This window comes from Streptopelia decaocto, assembly GCF_964273445.1.
Source record: "Streptopelia decaocto genome assembly, chromosome: 1".
Classification (NCBI taxonomy): Eukaryota; Metazoa; Chordata; class Aves; order Columbiformes; family Columbidae; genus Streptopelia; species Streptopelia decaocto.
Genome location: NC_138663.1, coordinates 15,030,292 through 15,057,873, shown reverse-complemented (window position 1 = coordinate 15,057,873; position 27,582 = coordinate 15,030,292). Strand labels below are relative to the sequence as shown.

The 27,582-nt window shown below is 38.5% G+C and overlaps 1 protein-coding gene across 6 annotated transcripts in view; it reads left to right on the top strand.

Annotated features, from left to right (window-relative positions):
- Nucleotides 1-27,582, top strand: part of SRPK2 (SRSF protein kinase 2) — a 142,216-nt gene that overhangs the window by 66,484 nt on the left and 48,150 nt on the right. For all 6 annotated transcript variants that reach the window (XM_082046947.1, XM_082046948.1, XM_082046952.1 and 3 more), the window contains one exon: nucleotides 26,596-26,747. In XM_082046947.1, the coding sequence (XP_081903073.1) occupies nucleotides 26,596-26,747 (152 nt within the window). The remainder of the gene's footprint in view (nucleotides 1-26,595; nucleotides 26,748-27,582) is intronic.

The following is a 27,582-nucleotide window of genomic DNA, read 5'->3' as shown; positions in this document are numbered from 1 at the left end:
TTGCACTCAGTTTGCAACGTGCCTGTTAGGCTTCAGCTTGTTAGAACAACCTCCTGGAGAAGTGAATAAACGAGTGAGAGAGCTGGTAGAAAGGAGAGGGCAGGACTACGTGACTGTGACTATGAGAGAGAAGAGCAGGACTGACTCACAGCGGCAGGGAGCCATCAAGTTGACTGTACATATGAGTGAACCACAGATCCACTTGTAGCCCCAGGAAAGGGAGATGCAGGAAGATCTGCCATCAAAAAAAAGGAAAGAAGGGAAGGTGGTGATTTATTCCTTCTTCTGCTGTACATATTCTTCTGCTGTTTATTCCGTGCCCTATCTTGCATCAGTGGTATCACTTGTGGCTCCTCTGTGCGCTACTTTTAACTGGTGAAACAAAAACATTAACCAGTTTGATCTGCTTTATGGATTTTGTTTTTTCCTGGATTGAGCAAGAGAGTGGTGTGCAGCTGGAGGCAGGTGAGAAAAAATTGGAGAGGGTGAGCTCCTGCTTTTGTAATGTTAGTACTGATCATACCGATTTGTTCTTGATAGTAAAATGGAGGGATTACTGAAAACTTATGGAAGAAACTCTACAAGAGGGAGATAACGTACATAAAAGTATAATAAATGTAAAATGAAGCTCATGGGGGAAAAACCTTTACATCTAGTGATGGGATCTAGTGCAATTGTCAGTATTGGAGGAGCAGTGGATCCATGAATATCTCAGCTCAGTGCTGTAATAGGACTGTAAGTAGGATGTCAGGGGACTACCAGGAAAGGAATCGTGATCAGTGGATAAATAAGCAGTGTCTTGTGCCTTAAATATAGCACTCTGCCTGCTCACCATCTCAGAAAGAATGTAAGAAAAGATTGAGAGGATTGACATGGGATTTGTGAAATTGTGAGTTACATGAAAAAAGCAAATAAATTTTTTTCACTGTTTCTTCCAATACAGGGAGCTTGCAGACAGTTTCTAAAACCAAACAAGGAAATTATTCTTCAAACATGGGCAGTTAAGTGTGTGGGAGTCTTTACCACAGGATGTTAATGTTAAATTTTCATCGGTTCTAGAGGTGACTGAACAAGTTCATAGAAAAATACTTCACTGAAGAGCGTTGAATACAAAGATCCCATTTGTGGCCCAGGAAGCCCCTATGGCAGGTTGTTGCAGACTGGGCTGGTATTTGGATCTTGTTGCATGTTTGATCATTCCTGTGCTTTTCCCAAGGTGTCCACCTCCAACCACCATCAGAAATAGGACAACGAACTAGATGCAACCTTGATTTGACTTGCGTCACTGTTGTGCTAGCAGAGCTCAAAGTAGTTCCCTCTATTTGAAGATAAGTTTTATTTTTGAGAAGATTAAGTTGTAATATGAAAATGGCCTAAGTAGATCTGGACTTTTTCTTACTGAGTACTCATGGGTCATTCTTGACACTGATAGTTTCTGAACTCTTCAGGTTAAGAAAAACATTTTTTTGAAGATAAAAATATGCAACTGCTGGTTATTGTTTCTTTACAGGTAGAAAACCAGTTCTGTTCTTTTGTATTAAAAATGCAGAACTTTGGTTCAATTGCATATACAAGTCTGGAGTGTTGAAATTTCATAGGAAGTTTCTAAAGAACTTGGTCAATGTAGATCGCTGAATAAAGTCTCAGGTCTGTAGATATGAAAAAATGAATGTGTGTGGGTTTGGAAATGATTAGTAGTATATAGTAAAAATCACAAACTCAATATTATTCTAGAAATAATTCTGTAATAGTCCTTTATTGTGAAGACTCTTTTGAAATGGTGACTAGTAAGTTGTTGAAGCCATTTCAGGTGCTCAGCAGAAGACCATGACTATTTTCTTTCTAATTATTATAATTTTGAACATGCCATGCACAGAATAAAGAAGAAATAAACTTCCTTATTTTTGAAATGTATACAGAAGTTATGAAGGTGTTCTGGACTGTTCCCTTCCCACTCTCCAACATGTTTTTGATAATCTCATCCAGCTTTTTACATCTTTTAAGTAGAATTTATGGTCTGGTATCTTCCCTGTTTTGCTGGAGGTTTTTTGCATGAGTCAGATGTGCATTAGTAGTTCTCACCGTTTTAATTAAAGTGACAGAGTTGTTGAATCCTTGTAAAGTCAGGCTGGGGTGGAGGGGACAAAATGAAATAAAACCTCACATTTCATCTTGATTCTTAGGTTAGTAATCCAGTGTGTCTCTGAAATCATAACCACATAATTCTTTTAGCCATCTAAAACATCTTCAACATAGATGGTTGTTTAATGTCTGAAGTAAGAAAAATATGTAAATTCCAAAAGGTGTGGTGCTGGGGTGTTTTTTTGTGTGTGTGTTTTTTGTTTTGTTTTGTTTGTCTGTTTTGGTTTTGGTGACAGCAGCAAGGTAATTACAGTATACCTGAGAAAGATGCAAGGTCATGGGGTTCACACAAAACTGGATAAACCTTTTCAGTATTTACCTGTTTTTGTGGTTGCTTAATGTATGCATGGTATAAATTTCACGTGTATTTTTATAGAAACAGAAGGACTGAAAGTACATACAGAATCAATGAAGTCATGACAGTGTTTTGAAGTCTCCTTTTAATGTGTAAGAGGAACCAAAGCCAGAACTTTTTCTCCTAATAAGATTATTAGTTCTGGGAAGATTTCAGTTCTGTTGTCCTCCTAATTTTAACAGTTACTGAATTAACCTCAGGGCTTAATATTAGTGGCTTTAGGTTGCAATCCTGATTCTGAGTTGTTTTAAAAATCAAAAAACTTTAGCGATTCTCTTCTACTCTTAATTTAGTGTTTTGCTTCTGCTACAGTTGAGAAGTTTCAAGCTATTGTATAGCCTGTTTCTGCAGATAAATGGCATTCATTTTTAATTTAAATAGATTCAGCTGCTGCCTTTCTGTTTTCTTAACTGGTACATAAATTCCATTCTCTGGTGCTTACATGTGGTAGCTGGCATCACATCCACCTTCCTGTTTGTGTGTGCTTCAGATCTCTGTGATGATTTCCTATGCTAGTTATCATCTCACAGCCATTAGACCCAAGTCTTATATGTTAACTTCAGTCTTCATTTGCCATAGCACTATCATAAAAATTTTGCTTACAGCCACGCACTAATTTAATTACTGAAAGCTACAAGGCTTGTTCAGTGATATTCTGTTTAGCTAGAGCTTTGGAAATAGTTTAAAGTGCTGAAAAACACCCTTGTATAAAAATAAGTTACACCTCTCCCTTTTTTGTAGCAAAATGAGGAGGCACTTTTAGAAGGTTAGTAATGAAATTTTGACACAGTTCAGATTAGTGACAGTCTAATAATATTTTCCATGGAAAACGCTGGTTTATTCTACTTGCTCATCTTTTTTGAATTCCTCAAAAAGTTTATTAAAAATCAAAAAACCACATGATTGCGCTAAACTTAAGGAAATAAAAGATTCTTTAAAATCTTCTTTGCAAGTTTTAATGCTCTTGATACCTCCTTTTTTTTAAAAAAAAAATGGTGTTAATGCAGTCCATTTTATGGTCTGTAAAGGCAAAACCATATCTCAAAAAATTAGGAAGTTGTGACTTTATTAATGCTTTCTTGAATCAAGTCTTGTTTGGGAATATGGGTTTAAAAGACGTATAAATGAAATGTAGTGTAGCTAACTAACAGAAGGCCTCTGTGAGGTTGTGTGGAAACTGCCATGCAAAGCTTTGCTATTTGGCATGTCGACTTGGGGAATTGTGTGAATGCCAGCTGTGCCTCTTGCACTCTTTCTCCACACTTAATAGGTACACAGATTATTTGCTTCCTTTTTTTTTTTTCCCTTTATTTTGGAAAGGGAAGTAAAAGTATAATAAAAGTGCAAAATTCAGTTGTAATTAGAAACTAGGAATAAATATTAAGCAAATCTTTGTCTTGTGTGTCACTTCCATTTTTCTCAAGTCTGGATTTTTAGAGATGTTAATAGTTCCTTATAGTCTGCTAAGAATTAGAGTTCCATTTCACCACTATGTACATGTAGCACATGCTGCCTAGAATATGACACCCACTTGTCAGTCTAATTCTTGTATTTTTTTAAATCTGAATGACATTTCATGAGCTCAAGAGTAAGGCTGTACTTGGCCAGACCAGTTTGCAGTTTTGGAGGCAGGTGGTGTGACTTTAGATTTAGGGTACTATATAAGTTATGTAACTCTGGACTGCAGTTTGTTCCTTGTGCCAGAAGGGAGGAAAAAAAATCCTCATAAAAATGTGGGTTAATAAATTGTTTCACTAGACTATTTTTCTCACAAAATTCAAGTTTATTTTTAGCTCAGTTTTTACAAACTGTTCTACAGTGTTGTTACAAAGAGCCTCCTCTCTAAGTCAGCCAGTTGACTGTCAGGCCCTGCAAATGATGCTCTATTTTAACAGGAACTCTCTTGATTTTGGAGAGAGTACAATATATTGGTAAGTGACTTAAGCTCCAGGCTTTGTTGGATATCAGTGTACAGACATTCAGTAACTCCGTGGCCAGAAAATGCAGTGATCTTTTTTCTTATGAGAACATTTCTTTCATCTGAGTACAAAATGAGAGTCTAAATTAGATGCCTTCACATTGTATTTGAGTAATTTTCTTTGCTACAGTAGTTTCTCTCCCCTCATTTCTTAATTTAAGAAAGGAAAAGAATCTGTAATGCAAGCAGTAGGTCCTTCAGAAGTGCTCAGCTTTTTATGTTCAAAGGTGTCATCTCCACTTTTCTGCTAAAGCTACCTGGTTATGCTGACAAGGCTACGACATCTGTGATGGTTTGACCTCACCACATGGGCAAGGGTATCATGACAAGAACTCAGAGGGACTCGGCGTGCAGTGAGTTGCGTCCTTACTGTGCTCTCGGTGTGTAGCCCAGGCGGGCTGTGCCATCACACCCAAGGACAGCTGTGCCTGCAGCTGGCTACGCTTGTCAGTGTCTGCCTGCTCTGGGCACTTCCACGCATACCATGCTCTTCCAAACTTCCTGGGACCCAGTGCCGGAGGGAGTGCAGAGGTCTCACCATACAGGTAGCCAGAGGCCGTGTTGGTGAGCAGGGAATGAAGCGAAGCCCAAGGGCAGCGGCAGAAGCGAGGCAGCCAGCCTGCTGGAGTGCTCTTCTGGAGAGACGTGGTGGGATTTTGCCGAGGTGCTTGTCACTGAGGAAGTGCTGAACGGCACCTAATGTGGAAACAGAGATGAAGCCAAATCCCATGAGTCTTGATCTGAAGATTTCTGCATTATGTGTGTGCAGCTCAGTCCGTCATCTGGGCGGATACAGGGTTATCTACAGGGTGATTTTCTGAAATAATTTTGCTATGCAAACAGTAAACATTGCTGAATACCTTATGCTTTTCCTAGACCAAACCAGCTAGAAAAAGTTAATATGTCTTTGGGCTTGGAGCGTTTTGCTCAGCTCTAACAGGAACCAGCTTATTGTCAGTCTTGATTAAGAACTCTGAGCCTCAATGCTAGTCTGCTCTTCATTGCCAGTATCAAAACCTCTTTATTAAAAGATTGTTGCTGTTCTTGGTAAGCCTTATTTCCTTATGTCTTTAGGCCTTTACAGCTTTTAAAATCACCATGATGCACTTGGCAGTGAAGGCTGAGTCCTAAAACAAATGCTGGGGGATTTAGATGATTTAGATGTGTTTGGTTCGCGGTGGGGTTTTTCTTGTTTTTTGTGGGTTTTTTTTGAGGTTTGAGTATCCATTTGAAATTTTTATAATCCTACCATTCAGGATGACTTGTCCTGTTTTAACTAACTAATTATTCGCAATGTTTCTGAAGTACCATAGATTAGGTGGGAAAAGTAAAGGTTCAGAGCTGTTTGTGTTACAATTTAGATTTAAGTCTTCTTGAAGCATGGCCTACTGTGGCCTTTGAAGTTGAGTTGGCAGAGTAGTGTGCCCACATCTATAAGCTTTCGATCTGGATTAGACCCTGTATTCAGACATGTTTTAACTACAGTCCCTATCCTGGAAGGATTGAGGGCACATTCTGCTGGTTTGAAAAAAACTTGCAAAACTGTCACTTGCTGTTCTATTCATACACTTTTGCAGCAGTAGTTTTCAAAATTTACTGTCCTTTTTGCATGCTTATTTTAGACTCATTCTGCAAAACATGGCCTCCTTTGGTTTGGGCTGGTTATTGAGCTGTAAAAATGTGATCTGCAGAGTGTATTTTTAAGAAAAGATTTTTTTGGTAGTTGCTGTTTTCAATTTTATTTTATTTTTTTATATTCCTCCAAAGACCTACATTCCAGTTCTACTTTCAGTATTTTAATTTAGAGGGAAAATATTGAAGAACAATTTGTTTGTAGCCACATTGTGTCTTTTTGACCTTACCTATTTAACTTCTTGCAGGGGAGTTTGTCTAGACTTTCTAGTCACTTATGTAGCAATATACTTAATGACACAATTATTAACTGTTCTTTTCGTTTCCATTACGGTGATTTTTAGAGTGTAGAAGATGATGAAATTACTAGTTTTACTCAAGCTCATGCAAGTATACGCTAAAGAAAAAAATGCAATAAAAATTCTGTGAAGTTTTAGATTTAGCAAATTTATGTGGGTCATTTGGATGAAGTTCATAATCATTACTTGGTCCTAGGCAGAGGCAGGAAGCAGACAGAAGAACTGTTATTTTATTTCTAGCCATAGGCTAAATAAAACTACTGTGTTTCCATTACCTGTGCTGTTGAGGTAGGTTTCTTGGTAAATTTTGGGGCTTTAGCAAGGATTTTAACAGTTTAGGCAGTCTGTTTATTTTTAGAATTAATTCTTTCCATGAGTGAATTTCTTCCAGTCTCTTTCAAAGAGCAGAGTAATTTAAGTTTTAAAAAAATACGAAACAACAAAAACAAAACATCAGAACATTTCAGGCATTGCAGGGATTTCTCTAAGTCTATATCCATAAAACATTTTTAGGCATGGAATCATATGCTCAGTTTTTTAGCCTTGCAGAACTGTCACAAGCTGAGAAAAAAAAAGAATTCTAGGAACTCATTGAACATATGTTGCTATTCTCCTTTGCATTAAAAAACCCCAAACCAGCGGTTTGGCTTTGCAGGCCGTAGCCCTTCCCTTGCTTCTGTCCTGGCTTTTCTGCCACTGGGGATGGCAACAGGGCAGTTCTGCACCTGCCTTTCAGCTGGTAACTCAGTTTGCAATGCACATATGAGAGGAGAATGCTATAGTTTGAGCTCGCTCTGGGATGTAGTCAAATGGAGCACTATACATGCATTTAAGTTCTGATTTTCTGTAAAGAATTAAAAAAAAACTCTAAAAGAACTAATAAAGCTACAGTAAGTAGAGCATGGGAAGTAACAGTGTAACAAGCACTGTGTCAAATTTGGTTTTTGAAAGGGAAAAAAAATCCCCAAATTCTGTATGTTTTGAAGCATCTGTGTGGTTTCGTGTGTGTGCATGCTCCATTGCTTATATACGTGTGTATTCTAACATTTTAGTTTCATTACAGTACTTGGAGCGATACTGTATTCTGATCCTTCCTTTACACATTGTTGATGAAGCTTTTAAGAACTGCATTTTGCAAATTAATTTTCCGTAAGCCATTGTTGAGAAATAATAAGTAAATCAAATGATAAAGGCCAGGTCTGCTATGCAGTCACTGTTGTGTTGAATGCAATGAATATTGCGAAAGTTCAGGAAATGTTTCCTGAAACATTTTATCCATGTTTAGAGTTTACTAACTTCTCAGTTGAAGAACTTTGAACCTAATACATGCCACTTACTGTTTTGATTTCTTTTTGATTTCCTGCTCTGATGAAAATGCAAGGAGTGTCTCTGGTGAGGTGACATAGACACAAGCATTAACCTGAGCAAAAAAAGTAGGAGATGGAATCCTGCAAGGGGAAATGCCTTGGCTGTCTTAGGATCTACAAGTCCATTCTCTAGCTATTAAATAGCAGCATCACAGTGAAGGTACTTAGAGAATCCGTAATGCTGTAGAGAATGCCAAAGGAGAACCTCTGCCTGTGGTGACCGTGGCACTGGCTGCTCCCGTGTGGTCCTGCTCGCAGCCCGCCCCATGTACCGTTGCTTCTGTCGTTTCACTGTCTGAACTTGCAGTAATTGCAACGTGGATGAATTAATGTCAAATTCCGTAAGAATAACTTTGTGTGCAATATAACACTGTTCAACAAACCAAACATTCGTATGATTTAACCAGCCTATACCTTGCAAAAGGGGAGGGAGTGCTTAATTTTTGTCTACTGCTGACACTCCTTTGATAGGAAGATTGTGGTTTACTTTCATAGGGATAATGTGTCACATAACTAAGTATTAAACACTTGACATAAATAAATGCCTGAAATAAATAGCAAAAAAAGGGGCAGAGGCTGAAGAGGCAAAACAATTTAGTTTTTTTTGCGTCTCAACTCAGGCAAAATTTTTGGACTTATTATTTGCTTCTTTTGCTGTGATCTCCACTCTTGAACCAAAAGCCTCTCTTTGGGCGGAGGCTACAGTTCTCATGGCAATTCAAAACCTGGCAGGAAAACATGAGCTAAGTCACATTTCTGACGTCTCTGTTTTCCTTTAATTGATCTTAATACTTTTCTTAGCGGAGTCAGAAAATATACAGGAAATAAATGAATGTATCTTCCTGTTTATATTTCATGACTGTTTTCTGCTCTCACGGGGGTAGGTCAACTGAAGGCTGTTTGCAGAGAGTCTGGAGTTGTCAGTGAGCAAAGCCTTGAAGATGAACAGGAAAGTTTTCCCCTCAGCTCTCTTTCTCCCAGCTTAGATTTGTATTTTACTCTGCAGATTGGAAAAACACAAACAAACAAAGGACAAAACCAAAAACAAACAAACCCACAAAAAACCCCAAACAAACCACAGGGCTTAAACCCCATTTTTTAATAATAATTTTTCTTCTGGTTGTTGAAGATCTGATTATTAAGCAGTACCTTTGGAAACCATTTCAACTACATGTAATTCAATGCATGTTAGCATGTAAGATAGTATAGTGCTGTTTCCAGGGGAACCCGACAGGAAGAAAAATAAAGGAAAGTGAGAGCAAATTGCCTGAAGTTTACCATGAAATTAAAGTGCAAACTAATATTTTATAGTTAAAAAGCAGTTTTCACTTAAGGATTAATTCCTGTTTATTTTGTTGGATTTATGTATTTATTACAGGGATCTCAGTCTTTTGCTGAGTTGATCTTAAAATTCCTAATACTGTGGAGAAATGTGTGTGTTGTCTGTGTGCAGTGGGAGATGCACCTTCTGTGGAAGGTTACAGCTGAGAATCCTGCTGAACGTCAGACTAGCTGAGCAAAGATTGCTCTAGTAGCAGAATTCTTATATGCTTAAATGAGCAGCTGCTTCCAATCTAGATTTGTTTCATTATTCTTTTTTATATATATCTTAATGATTCGGAGAGATATTTTACTTACTACTTATTTAATGATAGACATAGGTAAATAAGAGGCATCTCTGAGAACAGCAGTTTGTCTGTATGGACGTAGCTGAAAGGAAAATGATTTTATGTTACTGGATTAAGTTACAGCCTGCTACTATTTCGTAGGGTCTTTAATATATTATTTTCGGTTGAAAAATAATAAATAAATAACATTATAAAGGCCAGGTCTCCTATGTGATTGTAATAATGAAATGAAATGAAAATGAAACATACTACACTAAAAAATTTAATAAACATTTCAATGTATTGTCTTGCTACAAACATATGGAAGATTTCTACCAATTTATAAACTGCCTGAAGGAACTACGATCTTCTCTAGGCTGCTTAGCCAAAATCTGCTTTAAGCTTGGAGCTCTCTGGCCTGCAGTGGCTGAGCTGATCTCAGCTTTTGCAAATAGGTAACAATGAAGCCCATGCAATTAATTTTAAAATTATTATCATTTACCTTTACCTGTTGTCACTACGATATTTTTAGAGCAGGCGTTTCCAGAGAAGCCTTGTTTTTCTGATCGAAATTTAATTTTGTAATACACTCAGTTTGTTTTATTCATGTTCTGGGAATGTAAACATTTAGTTATTGCTGAAATTCAAATAGCTCCATCTGTCAGTTGTAATCTTCTCCCCTACTGATAAAAAGTAAAATGATTTAAATAAAGTTTATTCGTTTATTAGTATAGCACTCATTCATTTGAAATGAAATACCTGTTGTTACTACATACCTAATGTGTGAATGTGTGCCCCTTTTTTCTGCCATTGCTGTAGGGGGAGTTGAAGTCAACTTAGGTTTCTAATAGTCTCCTCACCTTTCTAAATTAGGTAGGTATGTTTTATCTCTCTGGCATATGGCCTCAGAATTGTAATGATGAACATTCTTCTCTTGTAGTTCAGTCTGTAGTATCTAGCATTTTCGTGTTTCTTCCTATCAATGACAATTATTTCTTCTTCATAGTTGAATTTCTATGGGTGGGATGACTATTTTGAAGTCCCAGGTTGTATTGATAAATTGCGTATATTCTTTTCAAGAGAGATGACACCTGGGTCTATCACATCTTTGAGACAGACCATGTCTTCTCTGCATTATTTTGCAAAGTGTATGTTTTATGAAGCTGTCTGGTGTTAACTAAAGCAAAGCAAGAGTCTTTGTGCATGACTTTGGTAAATATTTTTAATTTCAGGTCTCTTCACAATTCTAAAATCTCATTTACTTAGATTTCATGAGATAATTATTTTTATGTAAAATGATATTTTAAAAGGAAATGTCATTTCCTTTTAGAGCTTCTGATTAATCCACTTCTATTCAAAGATGTAATAACTCATAGCATAATCACGCTCACATTAGAAAATAATTAGGCAGTTGTGGGGAGCTGCAGTTATATTCACTAGTCGTAGGATGTTAAGAAAAGCCTGCAATCAAAGCTAGTTCTTTGTTTTCCAGAAGATACAAAGAAGCTTATTTTGGTTATGTTACCTGTGGAAGCATATGCATTTCTTCTTTTTATTTTTATCTTGGTGATTCTTGGTCAAAAAAACTACATCAAGCATTTTGGATGTCAAAACAATAAGAGAGATTCAGCCTAGATAGATGTTAAAGTGATACACATTGAAAAGCAATCATAACTGTTCATATAAAATAATGGATTCTGAGCTGATAATCATTATTTAGGGAACAACTATTGGAATATGTGTTTCATAAAAGCATCAGCTTTGTGTGCAGTAGTTATTAGAAAAAGGCAAATACATGGTTGGGAGTAAAAAAGGAGACAACACAGTAGAAAATCCAACATAGAAATCCATCACACATCACCTATGGAATACTGCATACAAACGGTATGGTGTGCCAGGGTTTGGGGAAGGGGAAAGGGAAGGATCTTGAGTTATGGAGCAGCTTCCTTGTGAGGAAGGACAAGATAGGGCAGGACTCTTCAAGGCTGGAAAACAGATGGCAGAGGGGATACAGGAGATGTGTATTAACTTGGTGTGCCAGGGAGAGGGTGACTGCAGATTGATTCTTCACAGGCACTTTCGATACAAGAGTCAGAGGGTACTAGTTGAAGCCTTGAGGTGGCAGATGCAGGATGAACGCAAGAAGATGATGCTTTGGAAAAAGTGTCAGTATGCTGTGGAATTTCATGTTGTAGTATGTGGATGTTAGAAGTTTCCATGTGCTCAAGGGGAAACCGGATAGATTTGTGGAATTAATATGAGGTGGAGGTTATTGTGCTAAATACACAGGAATCCCATTTGGTGGCCTCTGAGCTGCCATTTGTTGGAGACCAGGAGACCGCTTGGGGAAGAGGGGTCCCTGTGTGCTTAGCTTGCTCTTACACTTTTTCCGGACATTTGCACATGGGTTCTTGGGTCGGCTCCTTTTCCATGGGATTTCTGTCTCAAGAAAGATAATTTGTTCTAGTTAATGTTTGTAACTTAAAACATTTTGTTTGGAAGTAAGGTTATGTAGGTGAGAAGGAGGGGAGGACTTTTGGGTATAGCCTTATGGCAGAGGAAAGAACTACAGATACTTGAGGTAAAAATTATGTCTCAGATCATGCAGATCAGGAATTTGAACCTGACTTTGAGAGTCTTTCCCAGGCTGTTTACATGTGGAGTGTGTGTGTCTCTGTGTCTCCCACTCTCTTATTTCTAGCCAGAAATTCTTCCAGACAAAAAAGAAAATACTTATTTAAGTAGTTCTTTTCAAAACATGCTACCTTTGAAAGAGTGTTCTGAGAAAGTCTGACAGAGGTGACTTGAATTTTATCTTCTATGTTTAAGAGTCTTTGCAGCATTTACCACCCCTTTAAATAGACTCAAAAGGTATTATCCGTTTTACAGTAAATAAAGTTGGTTTGTTGTTGAATGCATTTTGGGGGCATTAACCAGTGGGTTGCTTGCACTTCAGGAGTTTGAATGTGTCTCATGATCTCATGCTTGATGTTGAAAGCTGAGCACTGGCATGAGTTGGTTGCCCAGAGAGGTGGTAGAATCTCCATCCTTGGAGGTACTCGAAAGAAGCCATCTGGACACAGTCCTGGGCAGCTGGCTCTAGGTGGCCCTGCTAGAGCAAAGGGGTTGGACCAGATGACCTCCAGAGGTCCCTGTCAACTTCAGCCCCGCTGTGATTCAGTGAAGGCTGTGTGGGCACACACAGCTTGTGTGCAGAAAACAAACCAACCAAAAAACAATCAAAACCCACCACCAACAAAACTATACGCACACAAAACCCCAAGCAAAAACAAAACAAAAACAAGCCCAAACAAATCCCCAAACCAACCAACCAAAACCAACACCCTCACCCCCCACCCCAAAACCCACCAGAATTGCAGGGCGGTATTTTTACTGCAATATTTTTATTGCAGGAAATTATTTGAAGGGGATGGGGGGAAGAGAAAAAAGACACGCCATGCTATTAAAGAAGGGCAATACTGAGGGTGAGGCTTGCTTTCTTTTGTTACAAAATCTGTTACAAAAAAAGCATCTGTGGTCTTCTATCATGGCTTTTTGAGAATGAGGCAAAGGGGTTATCTTGCTCTTACAGGAACAAATTAAGTTCTAGTTTTTTCACGCTACAATTCAAAACATATTTTATTTACAAACTACGGGGTTTGGCTTTTTGATTGAACACAAGTTGAAGAAAAGAATGCACGGAATTCCACATATGTATTTCCTGTGCTTTGAGGCTAGTAAAATATTACTAATAAATGCTAATAAATATACTTTAAATGTCTGGTAGAAACAGTGTGAGAATTTCTTAAGTCACTTCAGCCAGTCTACAGGCCTCCAGTGAAATAATAAACCTTATATATACGTTCTCTGTTGCATATTATATAAATATTGCTTAAGCTCTTTTCCTGCTTACACAGAACCTATATTGGCAGTAGAAATCGGGGCCAGTTTCCATGGCAACGTGGTGGCACTGGGAGAAAGGCTGATGCTGTGCAGTGGTTGGTATTTTTATGCAAGGGAAGGAAGAGATGCAGACCTACATTTTTAGATAGGAAATGTATTTCAAGGCACTAAAACATCAAAAATTTTTAATATCTCTCTTGAAGAAGCAGATCTGTATAACAGTGGAAATTGAAACTTGCTGTTTGCAATAGAAAATTAATTTTTATTTTTATCTAACATTACAGAACAGCACTGTTAAATATATACACAATGATTACAGCTATATTTGCATGGAAACAGCAAGGAGTGTTGTGTACTGAGGACAAAGGAAGTTTTGTACTGGGGCGAAACAGGGATGAAATAGACTGGGTTTTGGCTTAGTCTCATAGCCCTTTCAGTCTAGTTTTCACCTTCTGAACTCCTCAAATCATTTTCACAGAGGTCTTTGAGGAGTTCCAGAAAAATCTTAGTGTGGTGGTGTGTGTGGGTTTGTTTGTTTGTTTTTTTGGGGCAATCCTATCCCTCTGGTTTGCTGTAGTTTCTCTGGGTTTCATTATTTGTTTGTTCTTTCAACCCTCTCTGAGTAGCACTTACTATAGCTTTTTCTGCTTTTTACAGGATCATAGGGATGGGGAGAGCTCTGACACTCACTCCTGTACTCCTGTATTTTTAATTCTTCTCACCCGCCCTTCTCCCCCCCACCACATCGTCATGTACTACGTGTCATCATTAGTTGTTCCAGAACTGATTGTAGCCAATAAATGGTTGTAGCTGATACACAGATACCTAAGGGGAATTCAGATGGAATTGTAAGAACTGTGGACATTTTTTTACAAGCTATCTTCCATGTACTTGTGAAGATTACTGATAGTGATAGGCTGGTACATCAGGTGATGTGTGGTGAGGTGGAGAAGGTGAAAGTTTTGTTTTAAGATAAATAAAAAAGGCTGCTTCTTATACTTCCCTAGAAGTTATATTTCTGGAGATTTAGATCTACATTGATGAGGTCTTTATTTTCCTTTGTTACTAATGAAAAAGTTAGGAAGGCATAATTTAAAGGTATCGGGGGGCTTTCTAGAAATGCTACATTTTCTTTTGGGTACCAGGAGTCATTAAAGGAAGAGATTTTTTTTAAAGCTTGCAGTTTCTTTTTTTGTCTTTAATGGGATTAAGGTGAAGCTTTGCTCATCTCTTTGCATTTCTCTGTGCCTCCTACACTGCAAAGTACTTGCTCCGCCTCGGTGAAGTGGGATGTTCTTAGAAGTCAGAACCTTCTGGGAAGAAGAACCTGGCTGTTAGCAGCAGTCTTCATAAGTGCGAAGGGCTCAGTTCATCTCAGTGACGCATCATCTTTCTTGCCCAACCCCGGCACTCTGCAGTTAGTCTGTATCTGGTGTTGCCTAGGAGAAGTTTGTCAGATATCTAAAGGGAACTGATTGATCCTAACTGGGACTCTTGTAGAAATCCAAGTAGATAAAGAGTTCACAGAGGAATATTAGCCTGTTCCCTTTGTCTGGCACCCACACTTATCAATCAGGATTAAGCTCGGAGGCTTGGCTGCCTTGTCATGCTGATGATTTAAACATGCTTCACTTTATAGTGGAATATCTCCATCCCATCCTGCAACCAGCATGTGTTTCAATTGCCATCTTTTCAGAGGCTTAGCGAATCAAAGCTCTCAGTGATAGCCCATGTGCGCAGTGGCACAGACGGCGTATACACATCTTCATTCAGGAGCAGAAAAACAACTTCACTTCTGAGGTAACTGTAGGTACGTAAGGTGAGATGAGCCCCGTACACTTTCAGTTCCTCTCAGCCTTGTCTCTTGAAACACAGTGGTTCAGCTCTAAGTTTCCTTCAGCTCTGTTCCATCCATTGTTGCTCACAGTCTACATAGCTTCTTGAAGACTTCTCAAAGGCTTGTCAGATAACTGAGCAAATGCCAGCGTAGACTTCAGCTGGCTTTGGCAGTGACTCAGCGAAAGTCAAGGCAATACATTGCAAACATATGTAGCGTGTCTTAGTTTTAGCACCAGTCAGATCAGAAGCTTTGCCACCACCATAACACTGTAACATTTCCATTTTCAGCAGCAGTAAACTTAAAATGTTCCTTGTACCTCAGTTTCTGCTTGTAGTATGTCATGGGTTTGAACGTCAGTGTCCTTTACTGTCATTAGGATTCAGCAGCAGAGTGCTTCTGACCTTTACTGTGCCATGGCAATTACCCCGGACATCGGACTTTTGAAACCTGGAATCATAAAGTTCTTGAGTTTTGCAGGCAGCTCTGTGTAGTGGTCTGGTTGAGACACCATTGTCCTTCCCTAAGAAATCCTCAGATGGGGTTACTCATGGAAAAGAGGTGAAGGTGATATTGTAAAGAACTTCAGAATTTACAAGATGAGCCTCCTTTCCTGAGGTGTACAGTGTATTGACCTCTTACAGGAAGCTTGAGTTACAGCGTTCAGGTATCAAAGCATAGGATATGGAAAGATCTCACTCTAGGAGGCTGATGCATCCTTACAATTGCATCTTCTCTACAAGGGAGAACGTTAATCTGGGATACCATGACAGCTGGGATTCCTTGAGTGCTTTTTCACCATAGATGAGAATCTCTCTTAATGTTAGAAATAGGATTATTCCAACAAGTGAGTCATCCAGCATCCATGCTGTGAGGTAAAGCACGCCAAGGCTGGCATGAGTCAGTTGGTCTGATAACCGTTATTCTCAGACTTGCTGACATGAAAGAGTTTCTGAAAACCTCATCAGGAATTGTCACAATATTTAGTGTCTAAAACTGCCTCATCCAAGCCAGCTGAACCAGTTGGACAGGCCTCTAAAATACTGAGGTGACTTCCCTGACTCTCCCGAGTTGGCTGCTGCTTGTTGGATATCCAGTCAAATGAAAGGACCTTCACTTGCAAGCTTCAAATAAAGTGGAGAGCTCCAAAATGGGCTCAGCAACCCACAAGACAAATGCTTGATTGGAATACAGCATTGAAAGGCATTTCCCTGGGAATGTTGAATAAGCAACATGTGCATGGGGGAATCTTACAGGCTGAGGAATAATGACCTCTGCACTGAGGGAACATATAACAGGAGAGGACGCTGAATGCAGTGGCTTTTGGAAACATATGTTATGAAATTTTCATTAAATAAATAAAAGATGCCGTGTTCTATAACGTGGTTGGGCAAGAGATCAGCTGTAGATTTTGCTTTAAAAAGTATGCAAAGTGAAGTGAAAAAAATACTGAGAGATCTAGGCACTTTAAAACCAGTTACTTTTTATTCCCTCAGGAACCAAAGTTACTGCTTTATTCTAGATCAATTTATCAAACAATTATCCAAATAAAGAGTGCTTCCATGTCTCTGAACAGTAATAATTGCTACCACCTCTATGAAGACAAGAAGATGGAAAGACCAAATAAAGGGTCATGAATCGCATGGTGTATTACCCGAGAGGACGAAGAAGGCCTCATTGAGTCAGTCTTAATTACTGTACAAAAATCCTCGTACTAGAGATGAAAAGCCAGTCTCTTCTGGACTGTAATTCAGAGCTAAGAAGTGGTGATGTTCTTGATTACTTTTCACGTCTATGGAACTCCAAAACGCAGGAAAGCTCAGCAAAGCCACAGGGCAAATCTAAGCAAACCGGCAAGATAATGCCATGTTTGTGCTTACTGGCAGCCCATTTCTTGGTCCTGGCTTAGCTATGGTCACTGTCCAGGTTTCAAAATTATATTCTTGCTTATGATAATACCAGATATAGAAGAATGGATGCTAAAATTTTGTTCTCGTCCGGGTATAGGTGTAGCCCTCAAAGTATTTGGGGCCATATTTTAATATAACGCATATTTAAAATCAGCTGCTCACTATTTATCTGTATTTGGGTGAGAATGAGTTTTCCTGAAAAACACACGTCTGTAATTTTGCCATTTTCTTGCTTTTGGTGCTGGACTTTGCAATCTGTTTGCTTCTTTTATCTATTTCTGTTACGAAAATGGATGCTTAATTTAACACGAATAGAGAGAAAATCAAAGCAGGCATTTCATGTATTGTACTTGTGGCACATGTACCCCAAATGGAAGAATTTTCCTAACTTTTGAACACCAGCAAAATGTTTTTGAATAATACGCGTATTTGCAACTTACGCCTAATATTTAAGGAAAAAAGTTTTAAGTTGCTCTTGTTCAGCTTTTTATTATTTACTGATACTGCAGTGCAAGCACAGGTGCTTTCATAAAATGTTAGTAGGAGCTGTGAAGACATTTGTTAAAATTCCTGTGAAGTTATGAAGAGGAGATGTTACTAGCATTTTGAATTTTGGGAGGGGGTGTGTGTTTTTTAGAAGGATCAAGGTCAGTCCATTTTGAAAGAGTCTGGTAGTGAAAAGGAGTTACAATTGTTAATGTAAGGAGTTCATGTAAAAGGAACCGTGAAACAGTTCATGTGGAACTTCATGTGAAATGTTCCAGCTTCGCGAAAGCAAGATTAACAAGATGAAGTTTGGTTTCAATAGAGTTCCAACTGTGGCATTCAGAATTTATTACTGCAGTGATGCTTTGTATTTGCTGCAGACAGTGAGTTCTTCTAATTGCTGACTTAGTCATGCAAACTTGTTCCTTCAAGCTCTTTTTTTCCTCCTGCCAGTGAAGTCCCCCAGTGTTTGTCCCATCCAAAATGCTTGTCTGCTTACCCTTTTCTCATTGCCCTGTAGAATTCAGTTCCCAGACATAATCCAGAGCATGATTCATTTGCACTAATAGGATGAATGGGTCTTCCAAATGTAACTAAGTATGGAGATGAAAAATGCTTTTTTGCATTGAGGTGATAATGTGAAGTCAGGATTACATTTCAACAGAGTGTCTTGGAGGGAAAATAAAAAAATGAGAGGTGCTCTGCTGCTGGCTGCATTTGATATTAAATGCAGGGTCACAATTTCACTGTCCCTATGAAATCTTTTCTACTAGGCTGTTAAATAGATAAGAAGGGGCCATGAAACACTGCAGTTGTTGATTGACTCCTACTCATTTTGCTTAAGATTATCACAGTTATTTTCATATGGTTTCTAATGCAGAAATGGAATATATACTTCCTTGCAGTGTTTGTATGTTTATATTAACTCTAAGGAAGTTATTGGCTTGTACTGATAAAGACTAAATCCCATGTTTCAAAATTTAGTTATGAATTCATATTTTAGTCCATCTTTGACTTCAAAGGGTTGTTGACTTAGTGGATTTTGATGCCAAATTAAGTTAAATCTACTAACTTTTCCAGGGCAGATAGCACTGTTGGAGAGCAGAGGGTGCTGCTTCTCCCGCCCCTTCAAAACTTGCAAATTTGTTGCTATTGGCAACTTTAAGATACTGAAGAAACAACAACATGTTTTCTGATTATATCTTATTAATGGAAAGACTAGAAACACTGTAATTTAACATGCCAAAGAGGAAGTCAGAAATTAAATACTACAATGTAACAAGGCCAAAAAGAAGGTAAAAAACTAATTTCCATTTTTACACTGTTAGAAGTAATCCAAAAAAGGGAAAAAAAGGAGCCAAGGCACATAGTGGCTTCATCCATTGCTGCGTGCCAGTGGTTCCTGTTGGATTTTCTGAGCGGACGGCACTGGGCCTGCATACAAAGGAGACAGAAAAAGGAGTGTGCAGCCACGTGCTTCATACGTGGTTTATGAGACTGGCTTCTTTTTCAGCTAGGTTTTTATCATTGCATTCCTTATCTGACCTACTTCAGGTAGAGGTTTCATTTTGACATGTTAGGATGCATATATAAGAAACTTTGTGTTCTCTATTGATCAGTACATATTCCGCGAGGTTATGACAGCTGTGTTTCTACCCTTTGGGTTTTAGGAATTCGTGCCTTTTTTTCTTCTAGTAACTTTCTCAGCATTCACAACACTGTACTGGTGACTAGAAATATGGGTGAAGTGCAAACTGCTGAGTATACATCTCAGTGTTTCCTTTTTGTGTCATCAGCTGGATCCATTGTTTATTTTTAACTGTTGACTTTTTTCCTCTGGAAGTCTGTAATGGATGACTGGCCTGGAAAGTAGAAATCTGCAAGAAAAACCGTATTTGAGGAGGAAAACCTAATACCTTGGCAGGTTTGGTTAAGATTGAGGCTTCCTGGATAGATTTGGCTTCTGGTTTGCTGTCTTAAGAACTTTTCAACAGAATTGCTTGTGTTTGAGAACAAAATTTCATTTGGGACTGAATTTCGGAGCTTGAAATCAATTACTTCTGTGAACTTGGTGTCGCTCTGTGTCAGATAAAGCCCAGAAGAGCTACCTCCTGGAATGGCTACAGACCCAGCAGACCTCACTGCTTCATGTTCCATGTGATTTGACACAATGGTAGGCTGCTGCTGCTGCTTCCTCCCAGCCATGCGCTTGGTGGTGTGTTCCTTCCGCTTGCCTCACCTCTCATGTGGCTGCAGTGTGAAGGATTCATGGATTCCTTGTCCATCACGGCCGTGTAATTGGTAGGTCCAGCACAGAGGCGAGGGAGCAGCTCTGTGCTGAGGAGCAGCTGAGAAGGATCTGTCTGCAATAGCGCTCTGCTGCTGGGCTGGCTGGCTTGGTCAGATGGCAGCACGAGCTGCTTGAAACAGTATTTATTTCTAGTACCCATTGTTTTGAATGAAGAAGGCAGAGTTCCTTGGCGTTTGACTTTGACTTTGGATACTCACTGAAGCCCAAGGTTGCCTTCAAAAGGCTGGTAGGCAAGGTGGGAATGAAGAATTCATTCTCTGTCTTCTGTTTGTTTGGGGTTACAGAAGCCGCTGTGTCTCAGCCTGCTCCGTTCAGGAGGGGTTGCCACTGGTGCTGTGATTGCTGTTTGATGGTGTATTTCGAAGAAATGTGAACAGTTCCAGGAAGAATGATAATTTTGTTTGATAATGACCAGATGTAGAAAATTTTTCATGCTTGTGACATGCCAGTAGTCTCTCTTTTTATGCATGGATTTTCTAGAATTGGAAATTATAGTATAGTTCTGCACTAGTATAAGAACAGAAATGAAGCTTTTCATTTAAAGCCAAGCAGTCTCTGGATGTTCACAATAACAATTGTTTGGAGTTAAAGACATGTCTCCTTGTGCTATATTTACTTCTGGATTTATAGACTTTGTTTCTAAAACAGTTAAGATTAATTCTGACATAATTAAAATAATTATAATATTAAATGACAAATAATTTAACATAAAAACTATTCAAATTAAACATTATTCAGAATTATAACAGATTTAAACTCAAAATAGGCAACAGAATTTTGTTCCTTCAGCAAGAATTTTGAGGTTGTTTTGTTCTTTTTTGTGTTTTTGTTGCACATTGTATGTGTGTGGATTTATTTAGAAAGCTTTCATTTAAAGCTGCCTGCAGTTTGAAGAGCTCACTGTTAGAAGGTACCTGCCTCGTTAAACTAAATCTGCATTTGGGAAAAAGAACAGGAAAGAGTCCAATGAGAAAAGCAGACACCATTTGGACAAATGAGAAAGAGATCCAAGTAACTGAGTCCCTAAGCAATCAGTATCGGCTGGAAGAAACTTGTGTGTTGTGGAGATTTCAGACTTCAAGCTCTCTGATACCTAAGAGATCCCCAGGACTATCAAAGATTTGGACTTGTGGAGATGGAGCCACACCCACTCCTGCATTTCTTAAGGCTCACATCTTGGTGTTAGGAGGCTTATAGCACATTTCTTCTGATGTTTACCTTTCCCTGCCTCTCCCCCCCAGCCCCGCTCCCTTTTCAATTCGAAATTCCCCAAAGAGCTTCTGTGGACATGACGGGAGGTTTGTAACATTGTTAGAATACAGTTTATTCCAAATTTTATTTTATTAAATATATGAAGGAAACATTTAGCTTCCTTTTAATTGCATTTTCTATTACCAAGAAAATTCTCTGCATGTATTCAGCTGAAAACGTTAAGGACAGTTTTGTTTTCCCTTCAGAGTCTGCCTCTTTCCAAATTTTTTTCATTTGACTCAGTCTGTTTTCTTTCTGAGACAATGCTCTCCTAAGGATAGGAGAATCAGGTGCAGGTTTTAGCTACATTCAAGGTAAAGTTCTGTTTATCTAAAAGTAGTCTTTTAACAAATTCAGTAGTTCATCCTGCCTACAGGACATAGAGAAGAACTCCTGTTACATGCCTGATCCCCATGGAGAGCAACAGGAGATTTCTTCAAGTAATCCTGTTGTAAAGCAGTCTTGCCTGCAGTGCATTCTTATCCATTACTTGATAATAACTATAAAAACATATTTTTTTTTGTCTCTGAGTATTTTGGTTAAAGATCCCCGGAGTCTGTTTTGGGTTTTAGTAATGGAAGTTATAAATTTGTTGAGGAAAAGGAAGGAATGCCTGAAGATGCAGTGCCTACACGAGATCCATCTTTGCTCCCTCTGGCCAGGAGCAGTTGCCTGGCGGAAGCGCAGGGTTGGACCTCAATGTGCTGGACACTTCACCAAATCCACCAATCTCAGGCCAGTGGACTTCATGAGTCAGTGGCAGTTTTGTATTCACTATCAGTTTATTTTTCCTCCGTGAGTTTTTCTGAGCCCTATTTGAACTTAAGTAAGTTCTCTTACCCATAATGCCCAAGGAAAAAAGGTAACTTTAGTTTTTAACATCATGTTGTATGATTAATTTTTTTTTTTTGGTCAGCCTGGCTCAATTTGTGTGGGGAGAGGCAGTGAACAGTCATTTCCTATTTGCTTTTTCTGTGTCTCTCAAGATTTCATGGATCTTCGCTGTCTGATTTCCTGGCTGAACAGTTCTGGTATGTTCAGATGCTTCCCATATGGAAGGCATTTCATGTTTTTAATCACCCTTGCTACTCTTGTTTTACCTTTTCCAAAACAGAAGAATAGCAAACAACCCCACAACATCAACAACAAAAAACCCAAACAGCCCTTCCTGAATTTCTCCTGGTATAATTTTCCCAGCATTTTCAGGTTTCGCCGTTATGGAGATTGCTTTTATTGTTGGCTGTTCCCCAGTTGGAACATGGAGCAACATGTCCATGACGGAGAGGAGGAAAATTAAGTTGTCAGTAATTTTACATTTCTTAAAGCGGGCAATTGATTTTTCTATAAGACTCCATGCGGTGTTCTGACGTATTGTGCTTCAAGTTCACTGTAGAGGAGAAATGCTTCAGCTGTTGTCTTTTACTATGCATTCCCTCTAAGAGCTGGTTTAAAATAGGATTTCATTGTATTTTGATTGGATTTTGGTGTAAATTTGGTTTTGTCTGTTTAATAGAGAGTAATTAAAAGATAAAACATCTTGGCTAGTGTTTATTAATTGATTGTAATGCTACAGTTATAAGGTTTGTTGTTGTAGCCTGTGGGGATGGTCATTTCTCTGCATACATACTGACAGGATACTGCAAGTCTAGAAATGGTGTGTCATCTTCTTTTAATTAAGAGTTTATGCTTAGGTGGTGATGAATAAACTAGTAGTGGTAGACCATAGAGTTCCAAGGTATCACTTCAGAAAAAAAAGAAAAATCGGTTTAGTATATGCCTCTGCATGCATGTGTTACCTAATGCATATCATTACATATAACATTTTAGGAAACGAGGAAGAGTAGTAATTTGAAATAATGCAGCTGTTGAATAGCTTGTTATGTTTCTGAAAAGGAAATGGAGGTTAGCGTACATGTTTATTACTCAAAGCTTTCTCAATGGCTGGAATTTTAATGCCAAAGCATGTTTTGAAGGCCACTTTGAAGGAAGAATAATTCCCATTTTTACAAACTGTATATTAGAGAAAGTAAATCTAATCTGAGTGAAGTATATTTTCATGCCATACATTGAAAAGGAAGATATTGTGGGAACATTCATCATAGCTTGTCTTTCCAATTCAATGAAAAGGCTCCTAAGAATTAGAAAAACTGGAGTTCTCTCATTGACTGATGTCCCACCTAACACTGTGGCATTGTGTATTGGCTACACAATGCAAGAACCAGCGATGCCAGGATGAGTTATTCAACTTGTGGGCAGAATTTAAGCAGCCAAGTCAAATGCTGAAGACTTGATCTTAACATGTATGCCAGAAATGTAAAAGCAAACAAAACTAAAGAACAATGCTAAGAATCTCTTGCTAAGAATCCCAAACTGGAGCAAAATAAAGGGCAAGATAAGCCAATAATGCAGAATTAGCAGTCAGACTGGTGTAACTCAGCAGCCTTCACCCTTCTTCATGTACTAATATTTGCATATAAAAGGTGTAAGGAAAGCTAAAAGGGCAAATCAAAGATCTTCTCCTGTTTAAGTCAGTGTTTTGTTATTTGCAGATAACATTATAAATAACTCCAGAAGGAAATAAAATAATACCTTTCCTTCCTTTGTGGTCCCCACAAAGGACAGTGAAATAACACTCCTGAATACCATATCCAACTAGAACTGGAGACAGGAAAAAAATAGCCCTGTTCAAAATCAAAAATAGTAGCTTGAGAAAGACTCAGAAGCAGCTCTACTTTCTTTATTTCCCTAGGAATAAATTTAAATATTGTTTTTTTTGAAATCTGGGTTGTATATTTTCCTACCTTTCTTGGGGGGAGATTCTTGATATTCCTTGATGTTTATTCCAAAATGAGTACCAAAATGTGTGAATCTCAATTCAAGAAATCCTTCCAGTTCTCTTTAAAGTATTATCTTTAGCATGTGAAGAAATAGAGCAAATAGTTGTTATTTTAAAAGACAAAATCGGCACAACTTTACTGGATTTTTGAACTTATGGCCCCTGTACCTGCACGTCGCCCTAACTTACCCGAGGTTGTGCTATATTTGCACCGTCTTATGTGACCAAAATAATAATGCAGAAACTAGTGGTCGTAATTAAATAAAATGCTGGTACTGTCCAAAAGGAGTCCAAGCACTAAGGGATGTGCCTGTGTTACCTGGCACGCTGCTTTCAGACCTATTGATGAAGTGCAGGCTGTTTTACTGTGCTTTATTTTTCTTGCTCATCATTAGCATTACTGATTTTCTGAGCATTCATAGTTCTTGATCTGTGCATCCCAAATGGTCTCGTGCTCAGCGGAGGTTTCAGGGTTTGCCGTGTAGATCCTTACACTGATTTATTTGATTAAAGCTTTCTGCCAACATCAGAGCCGGCGTGGGGCCGTCAGCTGGCTGGCACCATGAACTGAGCTACTGAAGAGCCATAAATCCAATGTGTAGTAAGATTAACTGCTCAGAGAATGCGCTCTACCTTCCATTCACTGTATCGGTTTGCTCTCCTTGCAGTGTACAATATAGAGATATCTGTTGGGAACAAAAGAGGAAAGATAAAGGCAAAAAAAAGCATAAGTTATGTAAGTGGGAGCATGTGGAAACATACTTGTTTACAGAATCACAGAATCATTTCGGTTGGAAGAGACCCTCAGGATCATCGAGTCCAACCATAACCTAACTAGCACCAAACCATGTCCCTAAGAACCTTGTCTATGCGCCTTTTAACCCCCTCCAGGGATGGTGACTCCACCACTCCCCTGGGCAGCCTGTTCCAATGCCTGACAACCCTTTCTGTGAATAATTGTTTCCTAACAACATTTATCCAGCAAACAATCCCTTCTCTCTCTTATATTCTGTCCTATGCGTTAGGTGGTTAAAAATTACATATATGTATTTTTTCAATTAGTTTTCTTATAATAACTTAAACCATTAATGAAGTAGTTCATAATATTCCTTTTAAAATCTGACCATTTACTGAATGACTAGAAGAATGTTATTATCTGGAAGGGGTAGCAGGCAGATAAATTTGGCATGTGTGCAGTTTCAGTGATGTCCTTTAAAGCAGAGAAGCAGCTGCTGTGCAGGCGGTGCCTGTTGCCAGTGGAATGTATTTCTGACCAACTGCGTACTCCTCAACTCCAAATGCTCTGTCTGTCTGGAACAATTGCAGTGTGGAAAAAGAAAAAGTGGTGGAGGGATTTATAAGGAGGAGGACTATAGGAATAGGATAAATATAAATATAGTTTTTACTCATAATCAAGTCAGTATTTGAATCTACATTTTAGGAGCTGAAAAATTAGCAGATTGTAGATTTGTATTTTTTTGTTGTATGAATCACAAAATACTGTTAATATGGTGTTTTTCACGGCTTAGATTTGAAGTAGATATAAATGCAAATTATAGCAGCTTTTGGTGGTGCAAATGATTTAAGTTACTTTGCAAACGTATTTTGCAAATATATTATTTGGCAAGTATACTTTTTTATTTCTACAAGTATGAATATAAAAAATAACTATGTTTGGAGAAGGCTTTCTTAATTATTTAACAAACAGATATGCTTCAAACCTGCATTTCAGTTTTTAAGTGTATTGAAAATACTCAGAATTTTGAAATGTAATTTGTAGGTGTTCAGAAATACCAGGTACAACCTTTCTCAGAATAGAGTATAATTTTTTTTTTTTTTTCCTCCTAAACTGGAGATGCAAAACAGTCAGAAAAACATCTCTTAGTTGGCGGCCGTGTTGGGATTTGGTGGTTTTGTTTGTGTGTCGTTTGTGGTTGTTTGTTTTGTTTTGGTTTTGTTTGGTACTTGTGTGTGTTGTTCTTGTTTGGTTTTTGGTGTGTTTTTGTTGTTGTTTGTTTGTTTGTTTATTTGTTTTGTGGAGTTTGTTGTTGTTGTTGTTGTTTTTTCCCAGTTAGTGCATATTGAAGCATGCTGTGTGTGTTCTGGCAGTGCATCATAGGCTACCTAGGAAGTTTAATTTTTCTCTCTTGCTAATAACTGTTTTCAGTATTTTGTATATTGATACAGCTTTCCATAGTCTTGGTAGGAGCTACAGATGATAAGTGGATTAAGTCGTCTGGTGCGGGCCAGTGTTGCTAGAAGAAGAGTGTTTCTTGCTGTGTGCTAATGAGACCTTTCTTCTTTCAGCTGGCAGGCAGGAGCTTTCGAATAACTTGATATTCTCTGAAAAATATTTCTTCCCAGTCATGCTCAAGAAGATAGTTCTAATATCTCATTTACTCATCAGGAAGTCTAGAAGCTTTTCCTCATCTGCTTGTATACTTCATATATCTTTTACAAGCTGTTCCAGTGAGTAAGTCAAGCCCAAATTCACTTGAGACCTGCTTTTGGTCTGGCATCTCTGTCTGTGCCTCCCTGGGGTCCCCAGGTGGTCTGGAAGATGACAGTGAGAATATAAGTGAGACATGCTTCACTTCTTTGTTTCCTGAGATGTTTTTTCCCCCACTCCAAAGGTCTGGGTTTCCCCGTATTACTAAATGTGCTCTCTCTTTCATTTTCAGGCCAGAGCCTCAACAGAAAGCTCCTTCTGCACCTCCACCTCCGCCCCCGCCCCCACCTCCGCCCCTGCCGGAGCCGACCCCGCCAGAGCCAGAGGAGGAGATTTTAGGGTCCGACGATGAGGAGCAAGAGGATCCCGCAGATTACTGTAAAGGTGTGTGCAGTTCAGCACTGCCAGTGAGGGTGAACATTGCTGTGCAAGTCTTAAGTCTGGTTCTTGGGAGGTTTTTAAAGACCTGATCTTTAATTACGGAATTTATTTATACAAGAATTATGAACTGCTCATTTCAGGTCCAGATGCATAGTTGTCTTCAGCTTTATTTTTTCACTTAGCCATAGCTTATTTATACCTTTTGCAATAAATATGCAAATATTGTATCCCTGTTTTCTTCCTGATGTCCTGGTTATAAGAACAGAGAAGAAACTTTTTGTGATTGATGTTAGTTGCAAGAGAAACAAAAACATCCAAAACAAAGCAAGCAAGCCCTCCCACACTCCAAAATGTTCTAAAATACCTTGATGCCTTTGACAACGTCAACTATATTTATTTTTTAATCTGTATCTTTTTTTCCCTTCCTTCTCTCACCTGCACCAGCCCAAGGTGTTACACGCTTCTTTTTTGCATTTTGTCTTTCGTAGCCCTCAGCATTGTTTGAGGCTCTTCTACATCTTTGTTTTAGCTCTTGATTTCCTTTATTTTTGTGATTATTGATATTAATTTTTAAAATACCATTAAATGCATAAAAACATGTGACTGCAGTACAATGGTATCAATACCTAAGTTTGTTTTAATGTCACTGCTAAAGTTCTGAATCTGATCCCATTAGGTTAAAACGTACACTGTACTTACATGAAAACTCATATACAAAAGGTCTATCAACTTTGGATTATCTATCATAGTAGATTTCAAGGGTGTGAATTTTAGGAAAGGTCAAAGTTTTATCACTTCAGATTAATGTTTTTGAACAGCCTAAAAGCACTGTATCCAC